The sequence below is a fragment of the Stylophora pistillata genome, chromosome 8 (assembly GCF_964205215.1).
Source record: "Stylophora pistillata chromosome 8, jaStyPist1.2, whole genome shotgun sequence".
Taxonomy (NCBI): Eukaryota; Metazoa; Cnidaria; class Anthozoa; order Scleractinia; family Pocilloporidae; genus Stylophora; species Stylophora pistillata.
In genome coordinates, this window is record NC_142526.1 from 31,530,155 (window position 1) to 31,551,474 (window position 21,320).

The 21,320-nt window shown below is 38.1% G+C and overlaps 3 protein-coding genes and 2 pseudogenes across 3 annotated transcripts; all 5 read right to left on the bottom strand.

Annotated features, from left to right (window-relative positions):
• Window positions 1-1,592: 1,592 nt before the first annotated feature.
• Window positions 1,593-2,930, bottom strand: LOC148725853 (histamine H2 receptor-like; annotated as a pseudogene).
• A 544-nt stretch (window positions 2,931-3,474) lies between these two features.
• On the bottom strand, window positions 3,475-7,511 carry LOC148725854 (adrenocorticotropic hormone receptor-like). Its single transcript, XM_088730863.1, has one exon. It carries the CDS (start codon window positions 6,554-6,556, stop codon window positions 5,576-5,578), a length of 981 nt encoding a protein of 326 aa, XP_088586989.1. The 5' UTR covers window positions 6,557-7,511; the 3' UTR covers window positions 3,475-5,575.
• Window positions 7,512-8,146: 635 nt separating this feature from the next.
• LOC148725855 (adenosine receptor A3-like) lies at window positions 8,147-10,193 on the bottom strand (annotated as a pseudogene).
• Window positions 10,194-11,793: 1,600 nt separating this feature from the next.
• LOC148725856 (histamine H2 receptor-like) lies at window positions 11,794-13,438 on the bottom strand. The gene has a single exon (XM_088731188.1). It carries the CDS (start codon window positions 12,882-12,884, stop codon window positions 11,937-11,939), a length of 948 nt encoding a protein of 315 aa, XP_088587314.1. The 5' UTR covers window positions 12,885-13,438; the 3' UTR covers window positions 11,794-11,936.
• A 1,766-nt stretch (window positions 13,439-15,204) lies between these two features.
• Window positions 15,205-16,971, bottom strand: LOC111341702 (adrenocorticotropic hormone receptor-like). The gene has a single exon (XM_022948685.2). It carries the CDS (start codon window positions 16,528-16,530, stop codon window positions 15,550-15,552), a length of 981 nt encoding a protein of 326 aa, XP_022804420.2. The 5' UTR covers window positions 16,531-16,971; the 3' UTR covers window positions 15,205-15,549.
• Window positions 16,972-21,320: the final 4,349 nt, after the last annotated feature.

Below are 21,320 nucleotides of genomic sequence, written 5' to 3' on the forward strand. Positions count from 1 at the left end.
TACTGAAGTTGTATGAATATTATTTCTGAGATGGTTGATAAATGAATTATCAAAAATTCTGCTATACACTACAGATTTATGTTGTGGCGACTTTGAAAGGGCAGAAAATCTTCCAAACTGATCGTTTAACAGGACTCCGCAAGGCTGGAAGTCGCCAGCAGACGAGTAACGGATTCAGAGCTGAGTTTGAAAATACCACAGTGCCAGTCAGTTGACGAACCATATATCGGTGAACCAATCTTCCTCCTTGAAATAACTTCAAAAGTCATGGCTACGAGGTATGGTAAATAACATAATAACAAAAGATAATACACAAGAAACATGTTTATGCAAGTTTTCATAAGGCGCGCCATATTGAATTGATGTGTTATGTGTACTGCCTGTTCTTGCGTTTCGATTTCCCCTCTGTGGCAACGGATGATTCGGAGGATCTTAATCTGGATGACTGTAGACACATTAAGGAAAACTGTGATCAAAGTTATTTCCGGGAAGAAAAATGCCGGCGGATGCCAGAGCCGTACAGTCGAAAAAAGGGTACTTAAAACCCAGCTCGAAAAAATGAGGTAAAAAACACGTGGTCGCCAAAAGTCTATCCATGTTGGTAAACGTTACATGTAAAATCGGAACTCCACAAACTATATACGAAACGATATTATATACCTTTTCCAGCGTACTGTCTTCTCCTTTTGGATAACCATGGATTTTTAGCAATTCCACGGCGACGAATAAGGGCTCCACGACGAAACCAACAGCAACATCAGACAGCGCGAGACCAAAGAGGAGCAAAATCGAGGGTAGCGTAACGATGGCGTTCTCCACACTGCTGCTAGCACCAAGCTATTTGCCAAGATCGATACTATCATTAGAATAGCGTTCGCAGTTAAATCGAGAACGATGAAGAGATGTGGAACGTTCTCATTCTCAACCGAGGTCAGCCCGGCTAAACGCCGGAGCAGATTGTTGTTTATCATGGTCATGTTTGCGATCCCTGAGTTATTTAAGGAAAAATTATCATTCATATTTTACCACGAAGATGAAATCCTCGATATCCCCTGTCAATTCGAGGAGGTGGTTTAAAATGCTGATATGATTGTTTGTCTGGTCCTTGAGCTAGGCGTTGTATTGTTTTATAAACCCGAAAGCAGATCAGTTAAATCAACAAATGTCGACGAGCGAGGAAACTGTCAGAAACTTTTATGGCACAGCTGCGAACATAGTGAGTTCTAGAAACGCTTTTAAAGCCTTTTTTGATACGCCCTTTGTCTCCCCTGCTCTAAAAAAGCCTATAATACAAAGCTATTGCAAGGTAACGCGGCAACAATGAGACTAGACAAAATTTAGAAGCATTGTACTGTTATACTTGTGATCGAGATTAGCGTACATTTTGGAATATTATTACAGTTAAAATCTTGTAGTAGAGTTCGTGTTCAATATTGTGAGACTTTCAACCGAAAAAATGCATTATCTAAACGGTAGAGGCTAGAGCTGAGGAGAAAAACAATGACTCACGCTTCAAAATGTGCCTCTCTATGAACTTTACTAAGTCCTCCCTTTCCACTAAGCCCCCTTCCCCCACTCCCCAAGTTTGGAAGTTCTACAAAGTAGTACCCTCCTCTTTACTGGAGGGTTAGGCCTGTTAGAATTTATGAAGTATATCAAGCTGGAGATCATTTGAAAAACTTGCGGAGTCCCTCCCACTTAGTGAATAAATTTGCTATTATCTTAACGCTCAAGGCGCAGATGCGTTTTGTTCAGCTTTGCTTGTTCATAACGTTGGCTAAACAAAGTGAATTTGTTTATTGGAAGTCTATGAACGTAGGTGTGTGAAAAGCTGCTTCAATGTGGAATCATCATAGACATTTTTAATGATATTTATGAATTTCACCGTGAAAAACAAGGGATCCATGGCGTAACATTATAAAGTAAGTGACGTCTCTTTGGTACTAACCCTTATACGGTGAATATTTTAGTTTGGGAAAAAACATTTTCTTAATGAGATCATGACAGGTTCACGTATGGCAGGAAGTCGCCAACAGTAAAGAAACGGGTTCAGTGCCGAGTTAAGATACGCTGCTGTATTCGCCAGTTTCCAAAGGACCGGTGAGTTTATATCATTTTCTGAAACAATGCTGAGAATCCAAGCAATGAACAAGGGAAGATAACATAACAGTAAGAAGTAGTAAACAAAGAACGAATTTATGCAGCACTTTTTAAGGCGTGCCACGTTTAACTCGTTTGTCACATAAACTGCTTGTTCTTGAGCTTGGATTTCATTTCTGTGACGGAGGACGACTCGGTAGATTTTAATGTAGATTGTTGAACACGTACTTATAAACACTGCCATCGCAACTGCAACCGCGTAAGAAAATACAATCGTATTCCACAGCAACAGAGTCGCACAAAAGGTGCTTCCAACCCAACACAAAATAATAAGAGCATAAAAACGTGGAATGGTAACGATGGTGTCGTATCTTAGAGGAAACTGAATCGCTAAGTATCTATCCAAGCTTGTGAGTGTTACATTTGCAAATGAAACCCCGCAAAGCAAAAACGCAATGATGAAAAACGTTGTTTCAAGTCGGCAATCACCTTTTGGTTATCCATACATTTTTAACAACTCTACAGCGATGAACAAAGGTTCCACAATTGAACCAACGGCAATATCAGAGAGTGCGAGACCACAAAGAAGCAAAATTGAAGGGTAACGTAACGAGGGCGTTTTCCACACCGCGGTTATCACCACACTGTTTCCAAAGATCGATAATATCATTAGAATGGTGTTCACTGTGGAGTTTAAAACGATGAAGAGCCGTGGAACGTTTGCATTTTCGAATGCAGTGTAGCGATGGCACAATCCGTCCGTGAACGTCACGTTCGCAATGCGAGAACAGTTCAAGCAAGACCTTTCACTCATTATCAACGGTGCTTCACAAAATGTTAAAATGGTCGATGGAAAAAGACATTTTATACTGACGATATATCTTTTTGGTTTTGTATTTCAGCAAACCTTCCTTTTTGTCCCGAAAAACGGAAAGGAGTAATCTTTGTTAAAAGACTCGACGACCATCGACGCCGTTTACCATGATTATTCAACAGCAAATCAGATTGAGTTCTTGTAGAGATGTGCAAACCCAGTCGTTGATCATTTGACAGTGTCAAACCTCTGCGGCTTTACGACCAAATAATTGGATTCTTTGGCAGAATTTGCAATCACCTTACTATGCCGTATTTTTTTCACTGCACGAACCGCAGGCTTGATGCTTTAAGTTTTTGAGCACTTAAGAAATGAACTCAAACAAGTCGTCTTTCTGTCTCGACGTTTTCGGTAGTACGACTTCTAAGATTGCGTGTCTGATCGAAATTGTAACATCGAATTCTGAAACTGAAGTGTCTTGTGATCACAGTGCTTGAATCATCACCGGCTTGCCTTGGATGCCCTCATTACGTGGGAGGAGAAATATAGCTGCTTTTGACAGTTTTTTTTGTTTTTTTTTTATCAAAACTCAAAACAGCCCAACAAGTTTCAGGAACGACGTTTTAATTTCTTATTGGTCCAAAGCATCGATCATGCCAGACGTTTAAAGGCTTGAAAGAATGCTCATTCATGTAGTTAGTTTTGCCACATCTTAAAAAAATAAAAAATCTTTTTCTCTTCGTTTATGAGAAAAATTTCGTTCAATAATCAATTATTATGAATGCGATCAGTGATCTTCCGTCCATTCCCTCAATTTTATATCAGCTATCATTTACACTCAGTGAAAATTTCCCGTTTGAGAAGTCCCATCGTTGTGCGTTTTTTAAAACAATTTTCTCCATGAAAGATCAAAATGGAAAAAACAATTGTGAATCATTGATGAAAATTGTCTATTCTGTTCCTATGGAAACATTTCTCTCGTAGGCCTGGAGTTGTGGCTTTTACTGGTACAAACTACATGAAATCTATTCTGCTTTGAACATCTTCCACTTAAATACATCACATTAACTTAATGTCCCCGTTTTAATTCTTTGTAACCATTTGTTTCCTACAGTTCAGGGCGGTTTGGTGACCATTTGACTCTACAGCCACGAATCCTGCATCGAAAAATATTAATTTGAATTGTTTTTTTGCGGCATCTGTTGAAATTGTCGTATTATCCTCAGTTCATATGGTTACGAGCCTATGGGTTGACTCATGCATTTTCGTTTCTATGTTTTGAAGCATTAGAAGCCCTCCGTAACAGAATGGAAAAAAAATTAGAAATGCTTCGTGTAAATGTCAGTGAGATCTCCCTCTGTTTGCAATCGGGACAGCTAAAATTGCGTCTGATAGAAATTCTGATTTGGCCTTTCTTGACACCGAACAGTCATATGAAAACAGGAATTATAATTGGTTTCCCTCGGAAGCCTTCATTACGTGGTTGTATATAGCCTCAATAAAACTGTTTTAACAAAAGTTTTGCTTATTATGGTTTTGGACTGACTGTGTCTTGAATCTTTCTTTATGAAAGGAAGGAGAGTGTCTGTCACTTGCTGTGTCAGCGGCCAACGACTAGAAGTTGGGAACTTTCTTTTATGCTTTTTGTTTTATCGCAAACAATTCCTACCAATACTTTATCAGAGAAAAATTAAACCATCCATTATTTCGTGATTCACGAAAATTATATAATTTTATTATATAGATACTGATGAAATACCAGGATTTCTCCTTTTACTAAAAAATCATATCTTCACTGCGCGCAGTGAAGATACTATTTTTATCTTTCACGTGTGAGGATATTGGTGTGGCCATGGTTACCAACATAATTACCCAATTGCTGTTTCGAAAACGAATAAAATTAGTTGTCTTTTATGTGAAAATTTCATCAGTATCTACATAATAAACAGAACATTACGTGGCCGCTTGGGGATACGAATTTTATCTTCTCGTGCTGAAAGTATCTCTCACTCGTTCGCTGCACTCACTCGTGAGAGACACTTTCAACCCTCGAAAATAAAATTCGTATCCCCGGGCGGCCATGTAATATCCTCTATTTCACATGATTGCCTAGCGTTGTCTTATAAATTCAATTTTTTTGTCTTTCACGTCAAATTTCGACGTAAAAAAGACAAGTTGAGTCATCAGTGAAAGCAATTAACATTTGTGTTTGGGAACCTTTATTTCGTAGGACTGAATGAGTGACGTTTAGGAATAAAAGACTTTTGATGAAAATTTGAGGTATATTTCACTCGTTTTTACAAAGCATTAGTCTGAAATTTGTAGTGGCCGGCGATTGATGCAAGTAAAGCTTGCAATATTTTTAGTTCCCATCGGTGCCTGAGAGCATCAAATCAACTGTACAATGTTTGTATTCGACGCGATGAAAGGTCAGAAGACTACGGGGTTTAAATTTCTCAGTTTTAAAGCATCCAAAATACTGATCGAAAGGTAATTGTTGGATCGATAGATAGAGATCGGAGCTCCAAAGAAATCGTTCTCCTTTTCCATCTTTGAACGTTAAAAAAAACCTACGAGTCGTGAAGTTGCAAAAAAATTTCTGTTTGACCCTCTTCCTACTATCTCTTCAAATTAAACTGAGATAAAGCATCACAGTTGAATTCATGATGAAGAGGTTTTTAAAGTGCAGAAAATCTTTTTAAACAACGATAAAACAGGACCTCTCATAGCTGGGAGTCGCCAACAATAAAGAAAAGGATTGAGTGCTGAGTTTACATACACTGTTGTGGTGGCCACTCTCCAAAGGATAGGTGAATCGGTTTTTTCGTCTGTCAAAATGAGTAAACTGCAAGCTACAGCGAAGGGCAAGTAACATAGCATTAGGAAATAGTACACAAGGAACGTGTTTATGGCAGATTTTTTAAAACGCGCCATATTCAACTCCGCGTTTGTCGAGTGGATTGCCTGTTCTTGAGCTTGGATGACGCTTCTATGGTGGCGGACGATTCGGTAGATCTTGACATGAATGAATGTTGACATCATCAGGAACACTGCACAAGAAACTGTCACCAGGAATACAAAAATGACTCTATTCCAGAGCAAGAGACCAGAACAAAAAGTACTGAGAACCCAACACGAGATTATGAGAATGTATACCCGTGGGATGGTAACAATTGTATCATATCTTAGAGGATAGTGAATTGCCAGGTATCTATCCATGCTTGTAAGGGTTACGTTTCCAAACGAAACCCCGCAAAATACGAATGAAAGTACTAAAAATCCCGTTTCCAGTCTACAATTATCTCCTTTTGGATAACCATGAATTTTTAACAGTTCCACGGTGACGTAAAATGGCTCCACGATCAAACCAACAAAAACATCAGATAGTGAGAGACCACAAAGAAATAAAATTGAAGGGTAGCGTAAGGATGGCGTTTTCCACACCGCTGCTATCACCAAGCTATTTGCCAAGATCGATACTATCATTAAAATGATGTTCACGGTGGAATTAAGGATGATGAACAAGCGCGGAATGTCTTCATTTGCAAATGCAGTGTAGCGACGACATAGACCGTTGTTCGACGCTGTATCTCTCACATCTGAGCAGTTCAAGGAACAATTTTCTTTCATATTTGAGAACATGTATGGGGTTTCAGTTTCCACTTGACAATCTGATGGGATCTAAAAGATAGCTTCTTCGTTCTCCGCTCTTCAGCGATATTGTGTGTTGTCAACGAAAACCAGACTGGAAGACTCAAGCATAGATAAATCTCAACCTTTGATAGGCAACAACATCATATAAAAGTGTTTCGACCTACCTCTATACATCAAGTTTATATACCAAACGATAGAACATGTCACCAAGCAGCTGGTGTCGTCAAACAATAGGCACTTCAATTTCGCATTTCAATCATTTGGGCCGCCTAAAGGCAAGCTTTACACTTTAGCCTTTCAAGCACATGACATTCTTTATAATTATTTCTTGGGAGTCATAAAGTAGGTGGTTTCTTTGCTGTCACAGAACCCAAGGATAAAAAAATTAATCATGTTCACACAAAATTTACCCTTCAACGGTCATTCTACCTGAATGAGTGTTTCGGAAGAATCGTTTTTTATTTCGCTCAAAACGAAACATACTCATGGCGTCATAAATCTTCAATGTGTTGAACAGCTTTGATGCATATGTTGTACTTAAATTACTCATTTGTTTGATCAGGAAATGAGTTTGCAACTACAGGTGATTCTGAAAGTCGTGGGAGCTGTAATTGTTCCCTTTTTTAACTTCCTGTTCTCAAACAGTGCATGACAAGCACTTATAATGAAATTTCATTTCATCCAATGTAAGCAATAACATTTGACCGAAAAACTCTCTCTTTGATGGAAATTGTCTCTCAGACATGCTAGTTTGTACGTTTGTGTCGAGTCACACCTATCGCAATTATGAGAACTTTTTCTGAGATAGCTACCCATCAGTAAGCCAAGGGTATCATTTTGATGCGAATATGGGGGTGTCTCATTTTCTAAACCTGCGAACCACCAAAAATTCTCTTCTTCTCACAATAACAGCAAAATGACACAAACCACGTCATACAGAAGATGATACTTTACCTTTTCCGATCACGTCGAACAAAAAACTACGTAAATCTGAGAGGCATATCTTATCCTCAAGCCGTGAATGGTGGCTCATAATGCAATATTTTACAGGCTGTTGTTGACTCTAATTAAGGGCGGAAATAAGCGCAACCCTTTTCATTAAACCATTAGGAAAGAACTAACTATAGCAGTTTTTTTTATGGGCCCAGGGAAATTTGACTATGAAGAAGAGTTATTAAATGCCTTTGTTGCATGGAAAAAGAAATAAGTAATTTGTAATGATTGTGAAAATGTCTCTGAAATAAAAGGATTGATACAATTGTTCACTTGAAACTAAAGACAAATAGAACAGGCTATGCCGCCATTATAACAATATTGGATAAAACAGTGCAGTAGGCATAATTTGTATATGTAGTGCATAATTTGACTTTAAAAATGTTTTTAAACATTTTGTTAAGGAAATTGGTTGACTAAATTAAAAATTACTGATACAAATGTCTCAAAGATCTACAGTATCGTATTTCGGAACACATTCTTGCATATATATAAGAGCTCAAGATTTTGCCTGAACCTTTCATTTTCTTGTGACTAAGACAATTACAAACCAGCCCTTATCAGTTTTTTTTTCTTTTTTTTTTCTTTTGTGTTTTGATAAGGTTAACCACCATGTCAAACTTTTCAAACACCTCTGTTTAAATTTATTCGAGATCAAATTGCTTTCATTATACGAGCCGTGCTTCTAACACAACAGCAAACAGATTTTAACTGGACATGGCACTGAACAAAATTCAACTGTAGTTAACAAAAACCGTTAGGTATTCGGAATTCCCAGAACATCTTAACCTGATAGGTACCTCATTTTAACTCCATGTGGCAACTTTCTTCGGGTAGAAAATCTTCCTGACTATAAGCATAACAGGGCCTCGCATGGCTAAGAGTCGCCAACAATGACGGATTCAGAGCTGAAATCTAAACTATGGAAAAGGGTAAATAACATAATAATACGACAAAGTACTCAAGGAACGTGTTGACGCGAGTTTTAGTGAACTTCGCCAAGTTGAAGTGTTGTGTTATGCGAACTGCTTGCTCTTGAGCCTAGATTTCTCTTCTGTGGCAGCGGACGATTTGATAGATCTTGATTTGGATGACTGTGGATGTACTGAGACACACTACCATGAAAACGGTTACTACATAGATGAATGCTGTCCAGCTCCAGCTGCACGAAATGGAACAAAGAGCCGTTACCACCCAACACGACGTAACGAGAAAATATGCGCGAGCGTTAGTAACGACAGTTTCATATCTTAGTGGATAGTGAATTGCCGTGAACCTATCCAAGCTTGCAAGAGTTACATTTGCAAACGAAATCCCTCGAACTAAAAATACAAAAACAGCAAATGACTTCTCCAACCTACAAGCATCTCCTTTTGGATAACCATGAATTTTTAACCATTCCACGGTAATAAATAAGGGCTCCACGACCAAACCTCCAGTAACATCAGACAATGCTAGACCACAAAGAAATATAATCGAAGGATACCGCAAGGATGGCGTCCTCCACACTGCTGCTATCACCAAGCTGTTTGCTGAGATCGATAATGATTACAATGATATTCACGGTGGAATTTATGACCATGAAGAGATGTGGCGTGTTTTCACTTTTCGAATACGGTGTAGTCTTGGCATAAACCATCCTTAAGGGCTGTACTCGCTTTGTGTGCAGGTGACTTAAATGAAACAAAGATTATTTATCTGAAGTCACACTCGAAAAAGCTATTTTAAGCTGGTGTCGTACCTTTTTCTTAGTTTTTAACATTCACAAAAGTTTCGTTGTGACAGACCAAGGCTCTGAAACCAAATATTTCTTGAAGAAAACTACATGTTTTGCAACCGATCAGTAGTTAATTGCTTTATGTTTTGATATTCCATGAGTTTCTCTCTATATATGTATGGCTAATATCACTTGTTTTATCTCTCAAGTTTTGAAACAGGCATATTTATTAAGGGAATTCACAGATATTTAAAATTGGAATTGTCTTGCCTTGAGAATCGTTCTTGTTTCACGCCCTATGACAAGGTGATGCAAGATTAGCACCGGTGGATTTCCAGTGAATTTATGATTTGCATCTAATCAAAAGTGTTTGAACAGTTATATTTAAATTTGTTTGAGTTTAAATAAGCAGGGATCTTTATCTTTCAATGATATTTTAAGGGAAAGGGATCGTCTCTTTGCATTGATCAAAGAAACCCTTCGTAAAGGAATAAACAATATTGATAGGTTAACGCTGAATTAGACGAAACCAGTTATTTTTTATTGTCTTTTTTGAGTAGGGTACATATGTTCCACCTCAGTTTTTACTTATAAAATGGCGATACGTCAATAGGCGAAAACAATCCTTGCAGCATCTTGAAAATTGAATTGCCTCCTCAAATTTAACAAACAAATATCATAATCTAGCATACTACTGAAGTTGTATGAATATTATTTCTGAGATGGCTGATAAATGAATTATCAAAAATTCTGCCATACACTACAGATTTATGTTGTGGCGACTTTGAAAGGGCAGAAAATCTTCCAAACTGATCGTTTAACAGGACTCCGCAAGGCTGGAAGTCGCCAGCAGACGAGTAACGGATTCAGAGCTGAGTTTGAAAATACCACAGTGCCAGTCAGTTGACGAGCCATATATAGGTGAACCAATCTTCCTCCTTGAAATAACTTCCAAAGTCATGGCTACGAGGTATGGCAAATAACATAATAACAAAAGATAATACACAAGAAACATGTTTATGCAAGTTTTCATAAGGCGCGCCATATTGAATTGATGTGTTATGTGTACTGCCTGTTCTTGCGTTTCGATTTCCCCTCTGTGGCAACGGATGATTCGGAGGATCTTAATCTGGATGACTGTAGACACATTAAGGAAAACTGTGATCAAAGTTATTTCCGGGAAGAAAAATGCCGGCGGATGCCAGAGCCGTACAGTCGAAAAAAGGGTACTTAAAACCCAGCTCGAAAAAATGAGGTAAAAAACACGTGGTCGCCAAAAGTCTATCCATGTTGGTAAACGTTACATGTGAAATCGGAACTCCACAAACTATATACGAAACGATATTATATACCTTTTCCAGCGTACTGTCTTCTCCTTTTGGATAACCATGGATTTTTAGCAATTCCACGGCGACGAATAAGGGCTCCACGACGAAACCAACAGCAACATCAGACAGCGCGAGACCAAAGAGGAGCAAAATCGAAGGTAGCGTAAGGTTGGCGTTCTCCACACCGCTGCTAGCACCAAGCTATTTGCCAAGATCGATACTATCATCAGAATAGCGTTCGCAGTTAAATCGAGGACGATGAAGAGATGTGGAACGTTCTCATTCTCAACCGAGGTCGGCCCGGCTAAACGCCGGCGAAGATTGTTGTTTATCATGGTCATATTTGCGATCCCTGAGTCATTTAAGGAAAAATTATCATTCATATTTTACCACGAAGATGAAATCCTCGATATCCCCTGTCAATTCGAGGAGGTGGTTTAAAATGCTGATATGATTGTTTGTCTGGTCCTTGAGCTAGGCGTTGTATTGTTTTATAAACCCGAAAGCAGATCATTTAAACCAACAACTGTCGACGAGCGAGGAAACTGTCAGAAAATTTTATGGCACAGCTGCGAACATCGTGAGTTCTAGAAACGCTTTTTAAACCTTTTTTGATACGCCCTTAGTCTCCCCTGCTCTAAAAAAGCCTATAATACAAAGCTACTGCAAGATAACGCGGCAACAATGAGACTATTCAAAATTTAGAAGCATTGTACTGTTATACATGTGATCGAGATTAGCGTACATTTTGGAATATTATTACAGTTAAAATCTTGTAGTAGAGTTCGTGTTCAATATTGTGAGACTTTCAACCGAAAAAATGCATTATCTAAACGGTAGAGGCTAGAGCTGAGGAGAAAAACAATGACTCACGCTTCAAATTGTGCCTCTCTATGAACTTTACTAAGTCCTCCCTTTCCACTAAGCCCCCTTCCCCCACTCCCCAAGTTTGGAAGTTCTACAAAGTAGTACCCTCCTCTTTACTGGAGGGTTAGGCCTGTTAGAATTTATGAAGTACATCAAGCTGGAGATCATTTGAAAAACTTGCGGAGTCCCTCCCACTTAGTGAATAAATTTGCTATTATCTTAACGCTCAAGGCGCAGATGCGTTTTCGTCAGCTTTGCTTGTTCATAACGTTGGCTAAACAAAGTGAATTTGTTTATTGGAAGTCTATGAACGTAGGTGTGTGAAGAGCTGCTTCAATGTGGAATCATCATAGACATTTTTAATAATATTTATGAATTTCACCGTGAAAAACAAGGGATCCATGGCGTAACATTATAAAGTAAGTGACGTCTCTTTGGTACTAACCCTTATACGGTGAATATTTTAGTTTGGGAAAAAACATTTTCTTAATGAGATCATGACAGGTTCACGTATGGCAGGAAGTCGCCAACAGTAAAGAAACGGGTTCAGTGCCGAGTTAAGATACGCTGCTGTATTCGCCAGTTTCCAAAGGACCGGTGAGTTTATATCATTTTCTGAAACAATGCTGAGAATCCAAGCAATGAACAAGGGAAGATAACATAACAGTAAGAAGTAGTAAACAAAGAACGAATTTATGCAGCACTTTTTAAGGCGTGCCACGTTTAACTCGTTTGTCACATAAACTGCTTGTTCTTGAGCTTGGATTTCATTTCTGTGACGGAGGACGACTCGGTAGATTTTAATGTAGATTGTTGAACACGTACTTATAAACACTGCCATCGCAACTGCAACCGCGTAAGAAAATACAATCGTATTCCACAGCAACAGAGTCGCACAAAAGGTGCTTCCAACCCAACACAAAATAATAAGAGCATAAACACGTGGAATGGTAACGATGGTGTCGTATCTTAGAGGAAACTGAATCGCTAAGTATCTATCCAAGCTTGTGAGTGTTACATTTGCAAATGAAACCCCGCAAAGCACAAACGCAATGATGAAAAACGTTGTTTCAAGTCGGCAATCACCTTTTGGATATCCATACATTTTTAACAACTCTACAGCGATGAACAAAGGTTCCGCAATTGAACCAACGGCAATATCAGAGAGTGCGAGACCACAAAGAAGCAAAATTGAAGGGTAACGTAACGAGGGCGTTTTCCACACCGCGGTTATCACCACACTGTTTCCAAAGATCGATAATATCATTAGAATGGTGTTCACTGTGGAGTTTAAAACGATGAAGAGCCGTGGAACGTTTGCATTTTCGAATGCAGTGTAGCGATGGCACAATCCGTCCGTGAACGTCACGTTCGCAATGCGAGAACAGTTCAAGCAAGACCTTTCACTCATTATCAACGGTGCTTCACAAAATGTTAAAATGGTCGATGGAAAAAGACATTTTATACTGACGATATATCTTTTTGGTTTTGTATTTCAGCAAACCTTCCTTTTCGTCCCGAAAAACGGGAAGGCGTAATCTTTGTTAAAAGACTCGACGACCATCGACGCCGTTTACCATGATTATTGAACAGCAAATCAGATTGAGTTCTTGTAGAGATGTGCAAACCCAGTCGTTGATCATTTGACAGTGTGTCAAACCTCTGCGGCTTTACGACCAAATAATTGGATTCTTTGGCAGAATTTGCAATCACCTTACTATGTCGTATTTTTTTCACTGCACGAACCGCAGGCTTGATGCTTTAAGTTTTTGAGCACTTAAGAAATGAACTCAAACAAGTCGTCTTTTTGTCTCGACGTTTTCGGTAGTACGACTTCTAAGATTGCGTGTCTGATCGAAATTGTAACATCGAATTCTGAAACTGAAGTGTCTTGTGATCACAGTGCTTGAATCATCACCGGCTTGCCTTGGATGCCCTCATTACGTGGGAGGAGAAATATAGCTGCTTTTGACAGTTTTTATTTTTTTTTTTTTATCAAAACTCAAAACAGCCCAACAAGTTTCAGGAACGACGTTTTAATTTCTTATTGGTCCAAAGCATCGATCATGCCAGACGTTTAAAGGCTTGAAAGAATGCTCATTCATGTAGTTAGTTTTGCCACATCTTAAAAAAATAAAAAATCTTTTTCTCTTCGTTTATGAGAAAAATTTCGTTCAATAATCAATTATTATGAATGCGATCAGTGATCTTCCGTCCATTCCCTCAATTTTATATCAGCTATCATTTACACTCAGTGAAAATTTCCCGTTTGAGAAGTCCCATCGTTGTGCGTTTTTTAAAACAATTTTCTCCATGAAAGATCAAAATGGAAAAAACAATTGTGAATCATTGATGAAAATTGTCTATTCTGTTCCTATGGAAACATTTCTCTCGTAGGCCTGGAGTTGTGGCTTTTACTGGTACAAACTACATGAAATCTATTCTGCTTTGAACATCTTCCACTTAAATACATCACATTAACTTAATGTCCCCGTTTTAATTCTTTGTAACCATTTGTTTCCTACAGTTCAGGGCGGTTTGGTGACCATTTGACTCTACAGCCACGAATCCTGCATCGAAAAATATTAATTTGAATTGTTTTTTTGCGGCATCTGTTGAAATTGTCGTATTATCCTCAGTTCATATGGTTACGAGCCTATGGGCTGACTCATGCATTTTCGTTTCTGTGTTTTGAAGCATTAGAAGCCCTCCGTAACAGAATGGAAAAAAAATTAGAAATGCTTCGTGTAAATGTCAGTGAGATCTCCCTCTGTTTGCAATCGGGACAGCTAAAATTGCGTCTGATAGAAATTCTGATTTGGCCTTTCTTGACACCGAACAGTCATATGAAAACAGGAATTATAATTGGTTTCCCTCGGAAGCCTTCATTACGTGGTTGTATATAGCCTCAATAAAACTGTTTTAACAAAAGTTTTGCTTATTATGGTTTTGGACTGACTGTGTCTTGAATCTTTCTTTATGAAAGGAAGGAGAGTGTCTGTCACTTGCTGTGTCAGCGGCCAACGACTAGAAGTTGGGAACTTTCTTTTATGCTTTTTGTTTTATCGCAAACAATTCCTACCAATACTTTATCAGAGAAAAATTAAACCATCCATTATTTCGTGATTCACGAAAATTATATAATTTTATTATATAGATACTGATGAAATACCAGGATTTCTCCTTTTACTAAAAAATCATATCTTCACTGCGCGCAGTGAAGATACTATTTTTCTCTTTCACGTGTGAGGATATTGGTGTTGCCATGGTTACCAACATAATTACCCAATTGCTGTTTCGAAAACGAATAAAATTAGTTGTCTTTTATGTGAAAATTTCATCAGTATCTACATAATAAACAGAACATTACGTGGCCGCTTGGGGATACGAATTTTATCTTCTCGTGCTGAAAGTATCTCTCACTCGTTCGCTGCACTCACTCGTGAGAGACACTTTCAACCCTCGAAAATAAAATTCGTATCCCCGGGCGGCCATGTAATATCCTCTATTTCACATGATTGCCTAGCGTTGTCTTATAAATTCAATTTTTTTGTCTTTCACGTCAAATTTCGACGTAAAAAAGACAAGTTGAGTCATCAGTGAAAGCAATTAACATTTGTGTTTGGGAACCTTTATTTCGTAGGACTGAATGAGTGACGTTTAGGAATAAAAGACTTTTGATGAAAATTTGAGGTATATTTCACTCGTTTTTACAAAGCATTAGTCTGAAATTTGTAGTGGCCGGCGATTGATGCAAGTAAAGCTTGCAATATTTTTAGTTCCCATCGGTGCCTGAGAGCATCAAATCAACTGTACAATGTTTGTATTCGACGCGATGAAAGGTCAGAAGACTACGGGGTTTAAATTTCTCAGTTTTAAAGCATCCAAAATACTGATCGAAAGGTAATTGTTGGATCGATAGACAGAGATCGGAGCTCCAAAGAAATCGTTCTCCTTTTCCATCTTTGAACGTTAAAAAAAAAACCTACGAGTCGTCAATTTGCAAAAAAATTACTGTTTGACCCTCTTCCTACTATCTCTTCAAATTAAACTGAGATAAAGCATCACAGTTGAATTCATGATGAAGAGGTTTTTAAAGTGCAGAAAATCTTTTTAAACAACGATAAAACAGGACCTCTTATAGCTGGGAGTCGCCAACAATAAAGAAAAGGATTGAGTGCTGAGTTTACATACACTGTTGTGGTGGCCACTCTCCAAAGGATGGGTGAATCGGTTTTTTCGTCTGTCAAAATGAGTAAACTGCAAGCTACAGCGAAGGGCAAGTAACATAGCATTAGGAAATAGTACACAAGGAACGTGTTTATGGCAGATTTTTTAAAACGCGCCATATTCAACTCCGCGTTTGTCGAGTGGATTGCCTGTTCTTGAGCTTGGATGACGCTTCTATGGTGGCGGACGATTCGGTAGATCTTGACATGAATGACTGTTGACATCATCAGGAACACTGCACAAGTAACTGTCACCAGGAATACAAAAATGACTCTATTCCACAGCAAGAGACCAGAACAAAAAGTACTGAGAACCCAACACGAAATTATGAGAATGTATACCCGTGGGATAGTAACAATTGTATCATATCTTAGAGGATAGTGAATTGCCAGGTATCTATCCATGCTTGTAAGGGTTACGTTTCCAAACGAAACCCCGCAAAATACGAATGAAAGTACTAAAAATCCCGTTTCCAGTCTACAATTATCTCCTTTTGGATAACCATGAATTTTTAACAGTTCCACGGTGACGTAAAATGGCTCCACGATCAAACCAACAAAAACATCAGATAGTGAGAGACCACAAAGAAATAAAATTGAAGGGTAGCGTAAGGATGGCGTTTTCCACACCGCTGCTATCACCAAGCTGTTTGCCAAGATCGATACTATCATTAAAATGATGTTCACGGTGGAATTAAGGATGATGAACAAGCGCGGAATGTCTTCATTTACAAATGCAGTGTAGCGACGACATAGACCGTTGTTCGACGCTGTATCTCTCACATCTGAGCAGTTCAAGGAACAATTTTCTTTCATATTTGAGAACATGTATGAGTTTTCAGTTTCCACTTGCCAATCTGATGGGATCTAAAAGATAGCTTCTTCGTTCTCCGCTCTTCAGCGATATTGTGTGTTGTCAACGAAAACCAGACTGGAAGACTCAAGCATAGATAAATCTCAACCTTTGATAGGCAACAACATCATATAAAAGTGTTTCGACCTACCTCTATACATCAAGTTTATATACCAAACAATAGAACATGTCACCAAGCAGCTGGTGTCATCAAACAATAGGCACTTCAATTTCGCATTTCAATCATTTGGGCCGCCTAAAGGCAAGCTTTGCACTTTAGCCTTTCAAGCACATGACATTCTTTATAATTATTTCTTGGGAGTCATAAAGTAGGTGGTTTCTTTGCTGTCACAGAACCCAAGGATAAAAAAATTAATCATGTTCACACAAAATTTACCCTTCAACGGTCATTCTACATGAATGAGTGTTTCGGAAGAATCGTTTTTTATTTGCTCAAAACGAGACATACTCATGGCGTCATAAATCGTCAATGTGTTGAACAGCTTTAATGCATATGTTGTACTTAAATTACTCATTTGTTTGATCAGGAAATGAGTTTGCAACTACAGGTGATTCTGAAAGTCGTGGGAGCTGTAATTGTTTCCCTTTTTTAACTTCCTGTTCTCAAACAGTGCATGACAAGCACTTATAATAAAATTTCATTTCATCCAATGTAAGCAATAACCTTTGACCGAAAAACTCTCTCTTTGATGGAAATTGTCTCTCAGACATGCTAGTTTGTACGTTTGTGTCGAGTCACACCTATCGCAATTATGAGAACTTTTTCTGAGATAGCTACCCATCAGTAAGCCAAGGGTATCATTTTGATGCGAATGTGGGGGTGTCTCATTTTCTAAACCTGCGAACCACCAGAAATTCTCTTCTTCTCACAATAACAGCAAAATGACACAAACCACGTCATACAGAAGATGATACTTTACCTTTTCCGATCACGTCGAACAACAAACTACGTAAATCTGAGAGGTATATTTTATCCTCAAGCCGTTAATGGTGGCTCATAATGTAATATTTTACAGGTTGTTGTTGACTCTAATTAGGGGCGGAAATAAGCGCAACCCTTTTCATTTAACCATCAGGAAAGAACTAACTACAGTAGTTTTTTTTATGGGCCCAGGGAAATTTGACTATAAAGAAGAGTTATTAAATACCTTTGTTGCATGGAAAAAGAAATAAGTAATTTGTAATGATTGTGAAAATGTCTCTGAAGTAAAAGGATTGATACAATTGCTCACTTGAAACTAAAGACAAATAGCACAGGCTATGCCGCCATTATAACAATATTGGATAAAACAGTGCAGTAGGCAGGTGGTGCCGTCGATAGTGAATGTTTGAGAGCTTATTTAGTGAGAGAAAAAGGGAAAAGAGGGGAAACAAAAATTTATATCTTTTATGAAGTGATTTTTGATATATCGAGCAATTAAACAAGCTTCACAGAGAGTATTTTTATAAGATCTGATCTGTCATAATTCGATATAGCATTTAGCAAAAGGCATAAATTCATTTTATTTTTAATTGCATCGGTAACTTAAATGCGTGATTCGGAGGGCAAGCGGGTGGGGATGTTAGCAAGCTAGTTTGAATTTTCTAATCGATTTGAAATAAACGGAATAAAACTTGAACAACTTGTCTTATTTCAATAATCTCAATTTCTTTTTCATTTCCCTTTTCGACACAGGCTTTTAAAATTGAATGTTTCATATCTTCCTACAAGCTTGGAAATAAAGTGATTGATAATTCAGCAGGGAATAGTGGTCGTAATGGATTTAATAGATTGCCCTAATATACTGTCAATACGAGGGCGATTTCGGCCAAGGGCAATATTGGTCAAAATCTTAAATATTTCATGTAGCAAGGAAGAGAGCGGCCAATAAATTGAAACAAGTACGTGCTAACTAAAAATTCAAGGGTAGTGCGCATGTTACAATCTTGTAGTATTAACTGGTACAGGTCAGTTGACAGAAGTTTGGAAGATTAACATCCCATTGAATGACACAAGTCTAACCGGCTGGCTGAGATCGCACAATTACATCATAATACGCAAGACGTCCTCTCTTAATTGCATCCTCTATAACTCAACAAGAAATACAACATTCGTTAGAAGATCGAGTACTCCCTTTCATTAATCTATTATAAACAATTTGGGACAACTTATCATCCTCCTGTTACCACGCCAACTGCGATAAAATTACTTGTTTTTGCCTTTCATCCAAGAAGCCCTAACTAGTATTGGGGAGGCATGGGTACTAGTCCTGCAAGCGGTTTACGGCTCTTCTTTCTGCAATTTTCGAAAAATATAATTTACCTGTGAAGGTCAGTTTGTTATTTGACGAGTCATTCACAGACCAAATAAAACTTATTGCATACATTGTAATTACATTACATTTCGTACATTTACAAATAGAATCCGGTTACTTCAAATCTTCTGGAAAACACGATGGGACAATTTTTAATGCAACGCTATTTAGAGGCACAGGTTGCCCAAGCTCTGTCACAGGATCTTCCACAGTGAATTATTAAAGAGTTTGTATAGTGGTTTAGTTGGACTTGCTTTTGAGCTCCGTAAATTTAAACTTGTGTGAAATAATCAAAGAAATAAAGTCTTACCTTCATAGAGAGTCACTGTGTTGTTCTCCTCGCGATTTGAGGCCGTTTTGATGTGTTTTAGCTTGACGCCCTAATCACCACCGAGTCACGTACACAAGATGCGGGAAGGTAGGAAACTTCTTTTGACACATGCTCACCAAAATCGCTCGAAAACAACACTTAAATACTTTCCTTCAAATCAAATTAGCAGCACGAAAGCCAAATAGTTGCCCTTTAAGTTCACTGAAAAAAATCCCACAAAAGTTGGTTTGTCGTGCAACCAATCCAGCGAGAATTTCAAATTAACGGCCGTTCTGAATTCTTCTAATGCGTGGAAGGAATATCTTGTGCAGCTGAGAGACCGTTAATGCGCGGTCAACCTGGACCCTAGTCAAATCTCTCTCAACAGGTCCTCCCCATAGTCTTTAATACCAACCCTTCACACAGTAAGGTATCCCGGGTAAGAGGATATTTGTAAAAATCCATTGAAAACAGTGAAGATGGACAGTATCGACGATCTAGTCAAGTCGATGAATTTCTCCTCTGTTCTCCGATATAACAGAATATCAGGATTTTTCCTTTGCTTTTCGTATTTGGCCCAATGCAGTGCACATTGTTTCTTGCAAAATGTCGAAGATTTTTCTCTTGCTTTCATACAATTAGACGAACGAAACGAACGAAACCGTTTGCCAAGTTGTTAGATCGATTGTACAGTTAAGGAAAATTTCAGCTTCAGGCCAATCCGTTTCACAATTCGTATTTATTTTTTATTCTTGCGTGCCTCCCCTTGTATTTACCATATCAAATAAATATTCCTTGACTGATCCTAAATGTAAGTGTTAGGTTTCACTCTTTTTGGCTCGTTTCGAATGGCTGTATTTGGCCAAATTTCGTGAAACGGCAAATCTATATAGCTTTTGCGACTTTGGTCACGAGTTTATATCTACGATAATCTACGCTGTTCGGTCAAAGAGAAATTTCAGGATAATCCGAATTGTCAATGCCGCCTGTAGCTAGGATGTCAAATGCAACACGGTGTTTGCTCTTACAATGTCAAAAATGAAAATTCACCTCATTCAACGAAATATTTACCTACATGACAAGACCCTCGAAGTTGTAAATTTTTCAATAAAAGCCTTTGGTCAGGTGGAACTAGTCAATATTTGTGCCTTCATGATGGGCTTTTCGTTTATTCAGGCCAAGTTAAAATATTTTGACTTGTTAAAATTGGCAGGATGTCCACTCGAGGATGTCACATATAAAAACTTGACAAATTTATCATTTTGCTTTGTTAAATATTTAAAATGTAAAATCCCTCAAAACTTTATTCAAAATCTCGAGGGTTTGATAGTTGTCACGTCAAATCATACGCAATTCAATGATTTAAATGATAAATACTGCATGAAAACTTACTTTTAAATCATCGCACATAAGAAAAAAAAAAAGAAATTTTAAATTTTGAAAAAAAAGTTCACCTGGTTGTTGCGTTAGAGATGGCTTGAAGATCTCTTTGAGAAAAGGCTGTAATAATCTACGAAATAAGAAATACATTGGTTCCCACCAAGAGTGTAATAATACCTGCCAAATCATTCCAAACTGAATCAGTTGCGTAAGAGTGCCCTCTAGCTGTGACCATCAGGCTTCAATCAAAAGCGGTCTGCTTTGTTTGCGGTGAATGTTTTGAAACAGAACTGCAACTAACTTGACTCACCAGGTAAGTGCTATAGCTCCGGTGAATCGTGCTATCAGGCTGAATGTTGTTGAAAATGAAACATAAAAGTTGTATGTTTCTTCACAAAGAACGGATCAGGAGAACTAGAGGCAAGCAATGCCATTGCATATGAAATCTAGATATATAGAATTATTTGCTCTCGTTTATCGATCGTTTTGTACACTTTACAAAAATGTTTTCGATTTCTATTTAAACTTACCCCTTCTGACAACAGATTTTTGTGTCGGAAAAAAAACTCCAGAGACGCCTTTACACGTGAGCAGAAAAATACATGTTTTAAACAAAAGCGGAATACAAGCTATGAAAATTAAGTCAAATTGATTCATGATCAAAATAATTTTTAAGAGGTCTCCTCCATCAATATGCCAACTATTTGAAGAAAGACATGAAAGCTCAGCTTCATAAATTAATTCTGCCAAAATCATGATT